Genomic DNA, 15,502 nt, shown 5'->3' on the forward strand with positions numbered 1-15,502 from the left:
GTGGGACAGCGGAGGTTACTGACTAGAAGAATTCAGGGTCTCCAATACCTACCCTAGGAAAACAGGCTTAAGTCCATCTCACTTTACTCTGTCTCATATAGACTGTTCAGAGAGGACCTCTGGTCTGGCATTTAAAGTCATCTCAAACCTGCTCTACTACTGGAAATGCTGCATATCCGCAAATCAAACACCACACGTGTCATGCGCATTCGGGACCTAAACCTAGCCTGTGACATTAACAGGACCTGCTGGCAAGACAGATGTGTCCCCCAGAGAATCCCCATTTGTGGAACAGACTCCCTCTCCATGTTAAGCAGAGCATTCTCTGGCCCTGTTCAAGCATAACCTGGATTGACTGGATGGGTAATAGAAAATATACCCCTGGGATACCACCTTTGTCCCTGCTTGACAGGAAGGATAGGTCCTGACCTTGGAAACATGAGCCTAAAAACTCTGGCTAGGCTTGGAAAGGCCTCATGGCCAGTAGCCTAGTAACTTCCTATGATCCTATGAAATTATGTTAATGTTCAACACTTGCACTACAGTCTTGAAGGGATTACTGGCAAAATGTTAGAATCTTTCTAAGTGTAGTGTAACAAAATACTTCTGTTTTTCTATTTTTGTTTTACAATATTCTAGATGTTACATGGCTTACTTTGAGTAGCATTTTGTAATGAACCACTTCTTTCCTCTGTCAGCTTATTTTTTATTTTGCATTTCTACATTTCATTACATGATGCACTTCTAGTACACGCACTAACAAAAACACCCCAAGAAACAGCCAAGAAAATAAAAATCCACTGCATCCCTTGAAGTTTCAGAAAACTCAGTATGCAACCTATACTGCATGAAAAACAAACCATGAAGAACCTTCACAGTATGGAAGGTGTGAAGTTCACTCATAGAATTATGTTATGCACCTAGTAAAATTGAACTGCAAAATATGTACTACAAAATAAAAAAATAATAAAACAGAAAATAGTAGGTAGTCCACAGTTGAGTTAAAAATGGAATACCCTTTCCTATTTTTTTTTAATTCTGTTAGAAAAAAGTTCAAAGGGGTAAAGTAACAAGGGAAGTCATGGTTTCAAAAAAGTGAGGGATGTCAAGAGTGCCGGGGACTGATATGGGATAATGTACATAAAAAAAAAAAACATATGCACTTACACATGCAGGTAGGTGTGCGGGTTACATACCATGTCACATACACATTTATTTCTTCTTTTGGGAGGATCACAATTAGTTAGGTGCCTTCATCAAACAGTGGAAAAAATGAGTCAAATGCTTCTCAACAAATTAAACTCAGTATTTCAACAATTAAAATGCCAGGCTGACTTACACTCTTAATGAGAAACTCCAACTGGAAAAACTGATCAGGTAGTTAATGACCCTAATTCCCGGTTCACAAGTTAATTACAAAAGCTCCAGTCTGTACTTGAGTTAAGAAATAATGATTACAGTAAGAAAAAAAAGTGTTGGATTTCTCTCACACACATTTAGCTTTAGTATAGTCAGGTACAGTAGCCTCCATTATCCAGAAAATCATAATTTTTAAAACACTTCACCCAAACACATTTTCAATTGTATTAATATGCAACATGTTAAACAAGGTTGCTGGATGAGTCATCACCATGTACGTGACACTTCTCTTCGAAAAACTAGCCATGTGTTTACATGGCAGTTGTGCATTTGTAATATATTTAGTGATGACCTACAACAAAACAAAGATAAGAAAATCTACAATACTAACCATTCTGCTTGTTTTCTTTGTTCGGCAAGTTCATGCAACCGACGAAGGGCTTTCTCCTGTTTCTTCTCATCTTTACGAGACTTTGATGAAACGTTGCGTGCAAATTCTCGCTGCTTCAAGTCCTTCAGCCTCTGTAACAAGATAACAATCTGCATTAACATTTCATAAAACACTGTACTACAAAAAAAAAAAAAAAAAAAAAAAAAGAATACAGCTTGCTAAAATGAAATGCTTTGAACTATTCAAAAGCACAACCACAAATTCTAGTGGGTGTGCATAAATTTCACTTCAAAAAGTTAATTATATACATTTATACTCCAATTTTAGGGTGGCACCGGTGGTGCAGCAGTTAGCATTGTTGCTTCACACTAAGAGCTTCGCTGGTTCGATTCTCGGCTGGGTTGCCTTTTGTGTGGAGTCTGCATGTCCTCCCTTGTGGTCACGCGGGTTTCCTCTAGGTGCTCCGATTTCCTCACACATTCCAAAGACAGTAGGTAGAATGGACATTCTAAATTGGCCGTAGAAGCAAGTGTGTGCCAATGAGTGGTATGGATGAATACTGCGGCACGGCTAGCCACCCAGCAGTGTAAACCCTGGCTTGAGATAATTGTCACTGGTCACCCCAACTCCATGTGCAAAAAGGGAAAAAGGGGTTGAGGATGGATGGATGGATTCATTCCAATTTTAACCAAAGAGCAAGAAACTACAACTGCGTGGGGTCAGTACTGCAAGAGGTAACACACACTTGCCAGTGAAGCTCGAAGACCAGAAGGCTGGGAATTCTGCTCACACTCACAGAGACTGGATTGCTGACAGCGCAGTGCAGCACTGGGGGGTGGGGGTGGGGGTGGGGTTCGGATTCCAGTGTGTGCAGTACTCCAGAGAAGACATTAAACCAAGGTCCCATCCGCTTGAGTAAGTGGCAGCTCAGGTGGATGTAAAAGATCCCACAGCACTTGGAGAGTACGGGAAGTTTAGCGATGCATTGGCCAAATTTCACCTAGTACAATTGCCACCTCGGGTCCCCCTGAAAGGAGGCCACTAACCTAGTGGGATTGGTCCCCCTGAAAGGAGGCCACTAACCTAGTGGGATTAACTTGGACAACAAAAGATAGATGGACGGATGAAAAAATAAACAGAAAGCAACTACACTTATGGGTAAGACCACAAAAAGATGCCATATAAAAATGGACAGTACTACATACAAGACTCAAATTTTCAGAGACTAACTCATTACCAAAGTACGCCGCCAAAAAGGCACAGGTATAATGGCCCCCTGAATGATCCGGTAGGATCATGAACAAACCGTGACTGGCAAAAAAAAAGTTTCTTGTAAATAAACAATCGGTACATAAACAGCATTCCACCTTGCTTTTATACAAGTACTCACTGTAAGCTAGTGGTGCTGCAGTAGTGTTGTCCCATTCGATTCTCAGCTAGAGTGTCTTCTGTGTGAAGTTATGCGTGAATGGGCATGCCTTCGTTGAAGGTTGTGCGTCAGGGCTGGTAACTCGGCACGTAAAAATCCACTACCAAACATTAGCGGACCGGAGTTCCGCTGTGGCGATCCCTAACCGGGATAAGCCGAAAGACACAACAACTCACTGTAAGCTGGTCACAGGCTATAATCAGCCACATTAACAAATTAAATACTACATGGAAGGCTGGTCAAAACTTTTACAATGTGGATCAGAGTTATTTGAAGCATCTGTGTGGTACAACTCTGCATGGTCCAAAATTGCCTTTAAAGACTTCCTATTCTGGAAACGTGAAGCTTCCTGAAAACTTTGATTCACGAACTCAGTGGCCCAATTGTCCAACAATCCGAGAGATCTGGGATCAGGGATCTTGTGGCTCATGTTGGGCATTTGGTGCTGTAGAGTCCATGTATAACCATGTCTACATCCACTCTGGGGGAAAGCAAAATGTGGAGGTATCTGCTGAAGATCTGCTTTCATGCTGCGGCTTTGAGTGTGGAATGGGATGCAATGGTGGCTATCCATCAGGAGCGTGGCAGTACTGGACTGAAAGTGGCTTGGTGTCAAGGGGGGTTTGTATGGTTCTGGCATAGGGTGCAGGCCATGTACTATTCCTCCCTGTGAACATCTCGTGAATGGCTCACAGTCACCATGTTCTGGAGAAGGAGGTGACACGCCACTCTGTGTGAAAAAGTGTGATGCTGGTTATACTCCTTCATATGAAGAGGACAAGATTTACGGTGGATCTGCCTATAGTGTCCCTTTCCTCTCCTGAAAGTATAATGGAAGAAATTTATAAGAATGGACCCGTGGAGGGGGCCTTCACTGTGTATGAGGACTTCCTGCTCTATAAATCATGTGTGTACCAGCATCAGACTGGAGAAGCAGTCGGGGTCATGCTAATAAGATCTTGGTTTGGGGCACAGAAAAACAACACTCCTTACTGGCTGGCTGCTAACTTATGGAATACAGACTGGAGTGATAATGGCTACTTCAAAATCTTCCAAGGGCAGGATCATTGTGGTATTGAGTCTGAGATTCAGGCTGGAATTCCAAAAAATGCAGCACAGCTTTCTAACAGCATCCTCCTTTGAAAAGTACAAGATGCGTTTTGCAGCAGCACAGTCAAAGGGAAAACATTACTGAAAATCGCTGTTTTTATTTTAAGACCTTTTTAACTGTTATAATTAAAGCCAGTTCCAAATCATGCTTGCCTAAGTGCAATTAGGTTTTACATTTTTAATTGTATTAGTTTGAGTCTTGTGTTTACATGAGACTGCTTATAAGAACGACACCTTTTATAACTGACCATAAACTGAGAACCATGTTTTTTTTTATCGGTACATTCTAATTGGGAGACTTTTTTTTTAATCTAATTTGCATGTAAACTGTACTGTGTATTGTAGCCCCAAAGGTGTGGGGGGGGGGGGGTCTGCAGTAACTGACTTGTCCTGCTTATGAGAAGTGCCCATTGTCCTACTAGCAGTCTTGCTCATATCAAAACACTACAGATTCAGACATTCATAGGACTTGGCATCATTTAGTTCAGGAAATGTTTAACAGGTGGCATGATGCCATGGTAATCCTATGGGCTAGGCTTGTAAAGGCTCCAGGGCCATTAGCCTAGTACACACCTATGAAACTATAAGCAGTGGCATGACTGTGCACTTTAGCAGCAGTCAGTGCAAGAGTGTGAAGAGAAGCAATGAAAACATATTGACGGGAATCTATAGAAATACAAGTAGTGATAGCGAGAACTGCTCCACTCTAGTTTAAGATTTGAAAAGAGATGTGTAAATGGGATTTAAGACGTCAAAATGGAAAGGGAGACAATAACGATTTGAAATATAGGGACTCACTACAGTGAGTCTCTAAACACGGAGACTGAATGGCCAAAATGGACTTATTTGTACCAAGTTCCCAAAATGGGTCATTAGCATACTTTGGAAACTGCCTACTAAAGACCTGATGGACATAAATATGAGTGCGTGCGCTTGTGTGACAGGGTTAGCCACCCAGCGGTATCAACACATTGGCTCTAGACAACTGTCACTGTTGGGGTGACACCCACAACCCAGGTTTAAAAACAGGAAAAAGAGATTGTGGATGGATGAACAATCACTGATAACTAATCACGTTTTGCAGAAAAAAAAGAATCAAAAATAGTGCTGTAAATAGCACAGTCTCCTTTTAAGCCACACAACGTTTACATACTTACGGAACATTTGGGCCAGAACAGGAGCTCAGCACATGAGGACATCTGCAAGAGCACTAGAGGTAAGATCAGAATGGCAAACATCTGCCTTTAGCTACTTTCCATGGACAAGGAAATATACTACAGCAGTGGCCCCATGATGAGCTTTTACCATTGTGGGGTGTGCCTCAGGCAACTGTACCACATCACATTTATCCTTTTCCTGGTCTCAGTCTTTGTCACATTTGGGAAGAATGTCTCTTGTGAGTCAGACAAATTTTTCCCACCCTCCCAGCCAGTTACTGCTGTGTTCTTAAACACCACTGTCTTTCTAGTTGCCTGCCCCTTATGTTAATTTGACCATATATCTCATTTTCTCTCTAATTTTACTGGCTGGTGAGTAAGCATACAATTATTTTGTGAAATTACTTCCCTTCAACTATTTAAATTTACTGCCCATCCTAATGTATTCCATAGTACCAGAATACAAAAGTGACCACCCCTTTCAATCTACCTTGCTGTTTCAAAAACAGTGACTCTCCACTAAAACTCAGCTTTTAGACAGGTAAAATTTAAGTTACCTACCTTCACATCTAGCTCCTCTAGTGCACACTGCAGTGTTTAGGATAAACCATTTTTTTTTCATCTTACCTTTATACATCGACTGCAAGACCACCAGTAGCAGAGCCCACATTCTGCCTCTCAGTAGTCATCTTGGGATTAGTGCTTCTGTTTTCTCCTGGTGAGAAGGAGTGCAGTTACATTATTTCCTGGAGACTGCTGATCACCAGAAAGCTTAATAACTGCTTTATAGGTGACAGCTTAGAATCTGTGCTTATATTCTGATCCTGGTGAGAGTAGGAGAAGAGTGCACTGACTCCTGACTCTTTCTGGTTGGAGAGTGAGTGTCTGTGCTTAACATACCTGATTGGTCTGGTTGATATTCAAGGCATCTACCAGAAAAAGGCTACAAGCCTGCAGACCCTTGCATCATCTGGGACAAGACTGTGGATCAGCAAACAGGTCGTGGCCTGCTTCTCTTCTTGGGATTGGTGCTAAAACTAGCTAGGTTTAGCTAGAACTAGCCACTTTTTGTTTTAGTTTCAGCACTCAAAACTGTTTCCTTGTGCTCAGTACTTGCTCAGAATCCGTAAGCACTAAATAAACTACAAATTACTACAGCACTCGACTTTCCTCACTTGTTAAGAGGAAAACAGCTCTTGGTACTTAAATTAATAAGCACCTATCCAGGCATATCCATGGGTCAAGCTCCTGGTGTTTTCTCCTGTCCACCTGATGAATCTGGGCATCTTGGGGCAATGTAGCAATTGCCTCATGTACATACATTGACAACCCTCTCCTCCTACCATCCAACACTACAACCTGTGAGCGATGCACTTATATAGCCAAACTGGAAGCCAAACTCTATCCAGCCAAGACTGGACTAGACAGTCAAGAGGAGAAGGTCAACACCTGAACCACACCACACTCAACAATTAGTCCTTCAAAACCCAGACTACCAAAACCCCCACACAGAAACACAAAGCACACATCCACATTCATGGAGGCGCTCAATAAAAATCTGTCCAAGCAACAGTGACCTCCCAAGCTGAAACGCAGACAACCCACCACCCTCAAAAGTACCCAAATGCCACATAGCCCACAAAATCAGTGTGCCACTCAATCTCAGCCCATAAGGCAAAACAATGTACCCAACACACTAATCATAGGTGACTCTATAGTCAGGCACACTGATATCCTACTCACCAGGCTAAACAAGGAGAAAGTTACTGTCAGCTGCCTGCCGGGTGCCCGGATCCACCACATAAAGCACGCACTTAGGTCACTGCACAACAAGTACAAATATAACTATGTCACTGTCCATGTTGGTGTGAATGACCCGAGACGTACCTCCCTGGACTACATGGAGGAGCTATCGGATCTTGTAGCCGAGGCAGGTATGACCCTAGCCCTGAGTAGTATCCTCCCATCGCCCAGAATGCTACCACAGTATAAGGACAAAATGATTGACTTCAACAATTGGCTAAGCTTTTGGTGTCCTTTCAAGGGGATCCAGTATCTGTCTGCCTGGGACGACATGGTCGACAGACCACAATGCTTTGCCAGACATGGCCTGCACCTGTCACCACTGGGATTCCGGATACTGGCTAAGGCTCTTGCCACCCCCTATAGTGCCTTTTTTAGGCAAGGTTCAAATGCTAAATTCACCACTGTAAGAGGTACAAGGCAAGCAAACTCTGAGGGTAACGCTACTCAATGCTAGCAGTCTAAACCTCAAAATGCACTCACTCGAGGCACTCCTTAAAATGGAGAACATCAACATCTGTGCAGTGACAGAGACCTGGTTCAATGCTCCAGAGAGCACCCCTGCATTACCAGGCTATAATTCATACCACACCTTTCGGCCACCAGACCTGGACTGAAACATTAAAGGCGGAGGCGTGTCTATATTCATTAAGGATATCCACACCTCCAGGCTAGTTGTTCAACATAATGCATCTGAAATTATCCAAGTGCAACTAACACTGAGCAAGACTGCAACCCAGGTTGTAGCTTGTTACAGATCCCCCACCATGCCCCAGGATTTCCACTCTTCATTTCTTAAGATACTGGAAAAAATTAAGGTACAACCCAATACCTTAATTATGGGAGATTTCAACTACATAACCATCTAGTAGGAAAACTACTCATGTACCAACTCATTTGCTCAACGCTTTCTGGAATTCATAAATTCCAACACCTTGGATCAGCTTGTCCACACCCCCACCATGGGCAGCAATATCCAGGACCTGGGCATTACCAATATGGGTAATCAGTGTTCCACACCAGAGGTCAACTCCTCGCTGGTCAGATCCGCCCACAAGCTAATCACCCTAGACATCCATATCCCATCCCTACCCCCATTAAGGAAACCACCGTCAAAATCTACTCCAAAGCCAACTTCATGCTTCTTAAGACAGAAGTGGCAAACTTCACGACACCCATGCAGATGGAAAACAGAGGTACGACTGCTGAATCTTACACAAATGCACTGTATAAGCACATACATGAGTGCATGGAAAGTACAGTTGTGTACACTTACCATAAATACAGATGTTCGAGCAGTCATTACATCAGGGTAATCTGCTGGCAGGTTGCCCTCAGTCGGCCTGAATAACAAAGTCTTGGGTCCTGCATCGGTTGCTGTCTCCTCTTCCATGATGTCAGGTCGTAAGGGGTATAATACATGCAGCCGACGCCATTTTATCAGTTTTTCTTGCATCAGATGTCAGGTGCCCCCCAAATGGGGAGCAAAAAAATAAATAAAAAAAAAAAATAAAAAAAAATATATATATACATATATATATATATATATATATATATATATATATATATATATATATAAAACTATAAATATATGCATGCACTTTAGGCAACATAAAATTTACCTTCAACTAAAAGCAAATACACCACAAAGGTTTTTGAGTATAGTGAAGGAAAGAAAAGGTATAGAAAGGGGGCTGGCGGGTGGGTAATCTGGACTGCAACAATGAATACACTTGAACATCTACATTTATGGTAAGTGTACACAACTGTACTATGTTCTTCGTGTTTCACTGTTGCAGTCATTACATTTGGGTAGAATACCAAAGCTATGGATGGGAGGAGGATAACCATGATGCAAGTAGCAGAAACGAATGCAGTGGCTTATCCACTTAGAAATAGTCTGCTTTGATATAGCCGTCCCCTCTGATCCTGATTCAAATTCCACCAGTAGTTGCTCAGACTCTCTTAGAGATTTGGTCCTGTTTAAGTAGAATCTTAGTTGTTTGTGTATGTCCAATGAATGCAGAATCCGCTCCCCCTTGTTCTGCGGATTTGGGTAAAATGTTGGCAGGTGAATAGTTTGGTTAAGAGCCACACTGGACACCACCTTAGGCATAAAGGAAGGATTGGTCCTGAGGGGAAACCCTGCCCGGGTGAAATGTAATAAAAGGCTCCACAGCCATGAGAGCCTGTAGTTCTGAAACCCTTCTTGCTGAAGTGATTGCCAAAAGGAAAGCTTTTTTCCAAGATAAAAATGTTATATCCGCAGTAGCTGCTGGTTCAAAAGGAGGCAGAGTGAGTTTTTCCAGCACAAAATTGAGGTCCCATGCAGGAGTTGGTGACCTTCTGGGAGGCCTTAAATTTTTGGCCCCTCTAAGATACTGCTATAGCAGAGGATGAGAGAAGATAAGAGGCTCCATGTTGTAGTGAGCCAAAATGGCAGAGGCATGGATTTTTATTGAAGAGAAGGAAAGGCCCTTGTCAAGCATCTCAGTCAAGTATTGTAAAATCTGAGGGATATTTGGTTTTGATGAGTCCATTCCTTGTGCTTGGTTCCAAGCACAGAATCTCTTCCATTAATCAGCATAAGTTTTTCTAGTGCTATGCCTTCTGGCTTCCAAAATGACATCCATAACAGATTTACTGAGAGGTGTTGTTTGAATAATTACATGATCAGCCATGCTGCCAGGTTCAGAGTTTGGAGCTGAGTGTGCAGAATTTGATTGTTCTGCTGAGACAGTAGATGAGGTACTTGAGGCAAGTACCAAGGAGGGTGTTGAGACATATTCCTTAGAATTGGGTACCAGTGCTGGCGAGGCCAGTCCGGAGCAATTAGGATCATTTTTGTTTTTTCCTGTCTGGCCTTTAGAAAGAACCTGGGAAGAAGAGGCAGAGGAGGGAAGGCGCAGACTGATAGGTTTTTCCAACTGAAGGATAGGGCATCCACTTTCCATGCTTGTCTGTGATAAGCCCTTGTGCAGAATTTGTCCAGTTGATAATTTTGGAGAGAGGCAAATAGATCTATGTCTGGCCTCCCCCTCTGTGTTACCATGCTGAAGACTTGTGGATCCAGTTTCCACTCGTGAGGGTCCATAAGATTTCTGCTTAGGTCATCTGCCAGAGTATTTTGTTTTCCTGGCAGGAATTGAGCTTGAAGATGTACTTGGTAAGTCAAGGCTGTGTCCCACAACGACATAGCTAGCCTGCAAAGAGGGTAGGGAATGTGTATCCCCCCTGCTTATGTACCACATAACCATGGTGTTGTCCGTCTTTATCAGTAGTTGTCCTGGATGAAGTAAGTCCTTGAAGGCTGTCAGGGCATTCTGAACAGCTAGCATCGCTTTCTGGTTGATATGTAGATGCATGTGGGTTCCATATGCCCTGAATGCATCTCCCCGCCATGTGAGCCCCCCCAAGCACAATCTGATGAGTCTGTAACTAGGGTTTGGGTGGCAGGGGGTAGAGTGAATGACAGTCCCATGTTTTGGTGAAATATCTCTGCCCACCAAAGAAACTCCTGTTGTAGGCAGGGAATGAGTGGAATCATTGTTTCCAGACTGTGACAATGTTGACTCCATAAGCTTTTTAGGTACCATTGAAGTTTCCTCATATGTAATTAGTAGGATGCAGGATGCCATGAACCCCAAAGACTGCAGAATTTGTCTTGCAGATAACTGGGTTTTTGTTGCCATCTGTTTGAAGTATATAGTCAGTTGCCTTTGTTTGTCTGGTGTAAGGTAAGCCATCTGGGCAGTTGTATTCAAGCTTGCACCCAGGAATGTAATTTTTTGAGAGGGTACCAGTTGTGATTTCTTTTCGTTTATTGTGTACCCTAGGCATGTTAGAAGCTTTTTTACAAACGCCAGATGTTGAAGAAAAATGTCCTTGTTTTCTGCTTGAATGAGACAGTCGTCCAAGTAAGGATAGATCTGTATGCTTCTTTGTCTGCAAAATGCAATTACTGGTGCCAGGCACTTTGTAAAGACCCTGGGCGCAGTAGATAAGCCAAAGGGCAGTGCAGAGAATTGGTAATGCATAAAACCTGTCTTGAAGCGGAGGCATCTTCTGCACGATTACCTTACTGGGATATGCAGGTATGCCTCAAGTCTAGAGTGACTAACCAAGCATTCTTGCCCAGCATGGGCAGTAGCTGTTGTAAAGTCAGCATTTTGAATTTTGGAATGTCCAGGAATGTGTTCAAAATCAATAAGTCCAGTATTGGACACCAGGCATGGTCTTTTCTGAGTACCAGGAACAATCTTGAATAAAAACCTTGTCCTTTTTCCTGTTCTGGTACTGGTTGAATAGCCCCCATATCCATGAGGGATGTAACCTGTTTCTGAGCCTCTGTCCATTGATTTTGTGGCAGATCTGGCCAACCGTTTGGAATTGGCAAAGTATGGAAATTAAATCTGTACCCCTGGGATACTATGTTTAATACCCACTTGTCCTGGGTAATGAACTGCCAATTTTGAGCATGAAGTGCTAATTTCCCCCCCCCAAGGGGGCTGCCAAAAGATAAGTTCTGGGTAATGGTAGAGGGAAGTAATTGAGATTGCTTACTGTAGGGTTGTGCTTTCTTTCCTCCAGATTTGGAGGTAGAGGCACCTCATTGCTTTGACCTGTAAGAACCCTGTGATTGTTATCTAGAGCCTTTTGAGCGCCTGTATTTGCCTTGAGAGGCTCTGTTGGACACAGGAAAGGACCAATTTTTAGTAGGCCAGTGCCTACTGAATCTGGGTGGCTGCACTTGTAAGAAATCTTTTACAGTTTGCATAGATTTAGCTTTGTCTTCCATTTTCTTTAAAACCTCTTCTGCCTTATTACCACAGTATCATGCTGTAAAGGGGCATCCAACAATTTAGCTTTAACATGATCAGGCAGATTTTACTCCTTGAGCCGGGCATGCCTTCTAATCACAGATCCAGTAACTGTGGCCCTGCAAGAGGCCTCCAAGGAATCAAAAACATATTGCAAAGTATGGTTTCCAACCTGTTCTGCTGCATGCAATAATTCCTGTAATTCTTTATTTTCCACACAATCAGAAATCAACATAATTTTCTGTTTCAATAGGCCCATAACATGCAATCTCTATCAGAGGGGGTAGGATTTTTGGCTGTAGAGGCCTTTACACCTTTGGGACCCTGTGAGATAGTTTCAAGATCAGCAGCAGGATTTTTGAATAGAAATTTGTAGGAGTCAGGAACCCTGTAATATCTGTCTGGCTTACTAGGAGCCGGAGTTAGGGAAATCAGGAGTCATGCTTGATTCTGAAAACACAACAATGTCTAATACACGAGGTATAACCAAAGGCTTATGCTGAGGAAGAAGGAAATCCCTAAGCCTCTTTTTTGATTCAGAGAAATCCTGACTCTCCCACTGAAAATGTTCCCTTAAAGTATACAAGGTTTATCCAAAAGAATAATCCTCAGGAGGAGATGCAGATGGGATGGATTCTTCTGCATCTGAATCCTCATAGGGTGGTACAGAAAATTCCTGATCAGAAGAGGAATCAGAAGAAACAGAAACCTGATCTGAAGATTCATAATCAGTGTCTTGCCTAGGCCTCTTAGCAGGGGGTGGGGTGGGGTGGGGGGTGGGAACCCCTGATCAAGGTAATTAAGTCCTCAGCCATTTTGATCATCTGTTTTTTTAGGCATAGGGGCCTGAGCATGTGGCTCATGTGTCGATTTTTTAGACTTAGAAGTTGTTTTGTTTTTGAAGCTTGCGTCGGTTTTACATAAAAATGTTGAGGCCTGAAAACACCCTCAGAAGCCGGTGCCTGCTCAGCGGCTCCGGACCCATCCGAGGGAGAGACATCCACGGGTTCAATACTCTGAGAATCTCGCGGCATTCCGGATTCCGCATGGGTCTCGGTAGAGGCCTGCAACTCAAAAGTAGTGGTTATCAGGGGCTGCGAAAGGGCCTCACTGAGTACCGGCGAACCGGCGACTGGCTTAGGAGAAGCTTCGCCGTCGGTTTTGGACCTCGACGGTCTGTCTCTGTCTTTTTCTTTGCGTTTTTTGTGTACTCCCGTAGTCGGATTGCTATCAGACGACATTTCAGGGTAATTAAATTTGGATCCAAAATATTTTGAAGCAAAAATATACCGACGCTTAATAGTGCGTTGGTTAAATCTAGCGCAAAACCGACAGCAAGGCACGTTATGATCTGGGCCTAGGCAAGGAATACAGTACAAATGAAAATCCTTATGAGGTATTTGCTTCCCACAAGTAATGCAATTATTAACTTTTACTGACATCGGTAAAGAGCATGAAAAAGTTTCCCCAACAGGGTACTTAGCTTTAGTTGAAGACCGGTTCTGAAACTCTAATGCGAAAATTTCAGGAGTTGGCCGACCAGCACTTGCAAACTGCTTCTGCTTCGGGCACCGCACGGCAAGAAAGACTGGGTAAAATGGCATCGGCTGCATGCTTTATACCCCTGACGACCTGACGTCATGGAAGAGGAAACAGCAACTTTCGCAGGACCCAAGACTTTGTAATTCAGGCCGAATGAGGGCAACCTGCCAGCAGATTACCCCAAATGTAATGACTACAATAGTAAAAAAAGAACATCATCTAGTGAAGAGTCAGCATCTTGAATTTTGGAATCACCAAAAAGGTGTTTAGAGTAGACAGGTCCAGGATAGGACACCATGAACAGTGTTTTCTGGGTACCAGGAAAAGTCTTGAGTAGAAACCTTGTCCCTTTTCCTCTTCTGGTACCAACTGAATAGCCCCCCATGCTTAAGAGAGAAAGTACTTGCTTTTGGGCCTCTGCCCACTGATTTGGGGGTAGATCTGGCCATCCACTTGGTGTTGGTAACGTGTTGGAAGTTTTAAAAAGAAGTCATTGAGACAGGTTTACCATAGGGGGAAGTTTTATTACTCCCTGATTTAGAAGTGGAGGCCCCCCACTGCTTAATCCTGTGCGTACCCTGGGACTGAAGCCTGGGAGCTCTGCTGGATCTGGGTTTGGACTGAGAAGGTCTGGAAGAGGCAGGAAAGGACCAATTCTTGGAAGGCCAATGCCTACTAAACCTTGGGGGTTGTACTTGTAAAAAATATTTAACAGTTTGCATAGATTTAGCTTTTTCCTCCATCTTTTTAAGAACTTCTGCCTTGTTGCCAAACAGGCGGTCCTGGTTTAAGGGAGCATCCAGTAATTTCGCTTTAACATGATCTGGCAAGGATTGCTCCTTAAGCCAAGCATGCCTTCTAAGTACAGACCCAGTCATAGCAGTCCTGCAAGATGCCTCTAGTGAATCAAAACCACATTGCAAAGTATGTTTTCCAACTTGTTCAGCTGAATGCAGTAAATCCTGCAAAAAAGAAGTTATGTACTCACCATAACGTTCCATGTGAGTTGTTCCATCTTGCCTTCATTCTTCACTGATGGGTTTGGAGCCTATCCTCGGCTCTGACACGGCCGTTTAGCAAAGCTCAAAGACTACCAGTAGCTCGAGACCAAGCCCCTTATCCCATGATGCATTGCTGGAATTACCTCAGATCTTCTTTCCTGCGTGAACCATATCCTAGTAGGAGGACTAATCTCCCCAGACAGGAATAAACATTGAATAACCAGGATGAAGTCAGTCTCCAGGGTCAACCGTCAGCCAAGTGAGGGAAGGAGGGAGGTACGTGAGAATGAAGGTGAGATGGAACAACTAACATGGAACGTTATGGTGAGTACATAACTTCTTTTTTGCAGGATTTACCGCATTCAGCTGAACAAGTTGGAAAACATACTTTGCAATGTGGTTTTGATACATAACTTCTTTATGTGAAGTTGTTCAATCTCGCCGTTCATTCTTCACTGATGGGTAGCGTCCCTAGCACCCTAAATCTTGGGTGGCTCACGGGAGTAAGTTTTTCAGGACCGTAGAACCAAAGGAAGCCCTGTCCCTGGAGGCCTTGTCCACTTTGTAATGAGTGATTAAGGTTTGAGGCTTAGACCAAGTGGCTGCAGCATAGATATTGTCAAGTGGTAACTTAGCTTGAAAGGCCGAAGAAGTAGAGACTGCACTGGTTGAATGCGCCTTCACTTTATGCAACAAAGACCTATTAGCAGATGAGTAAGTGTAGGTGATACAATCTGAAAGCCACTTAGAAAGGGTTGTTTTAACCACTGGTCTACCTTTTCTGGCTTCAGAGAATGAAACAAAAAGCTGGTCTGACCTTCTGAAGTCTTTTGTTCTGTCCAGATAATATCTAAGCTGTCTGTGAACATCAAGTTTGTACAGCATGTATT

The 15,502-nt window shown here is 43.2% G+C and overlaps 1 protein-coding gene across 7 annotated transcripts in view; it reads right to left on the reverse strand.

Moving 5' to 3' along the window:
- GPATCH8 (G-patch domain containing 8) overlaps positions 1-15,502 on the reverse strand; it is a 984,951-nt gene that overhangs the window by 155,421 nt on the left and 814,028 nt on the right. For all 7 annotated transcript variants that reach the window (XM_044055084.1, XM_044055085.1, XM_044055088.1 and 4 more), the window contains one exon: positions 1,751-1,881. In XM_044055084.1, the coding sequence (XP_043911019.1) occupies positions 1,751-1,881 (131 nt within the window). The remainder of the gene's footprint in view (positions 1-1,750; positions 1,882-15,502) is intronic.

Source organism: Protopterus annectens, chromosome 13.part0, assembly GCF_019279795.1.
Source record: "Protopterus annectens isolate FY-2018-M chromosome 13.part0, PAN1.0, whole genome shotgun sequence".
Lineage (NCBI taxonomy): Eukaryota > Metazoa > Chordata > Ceratodontiformes > Protopteridae > Protopterus > Protopterus annectens.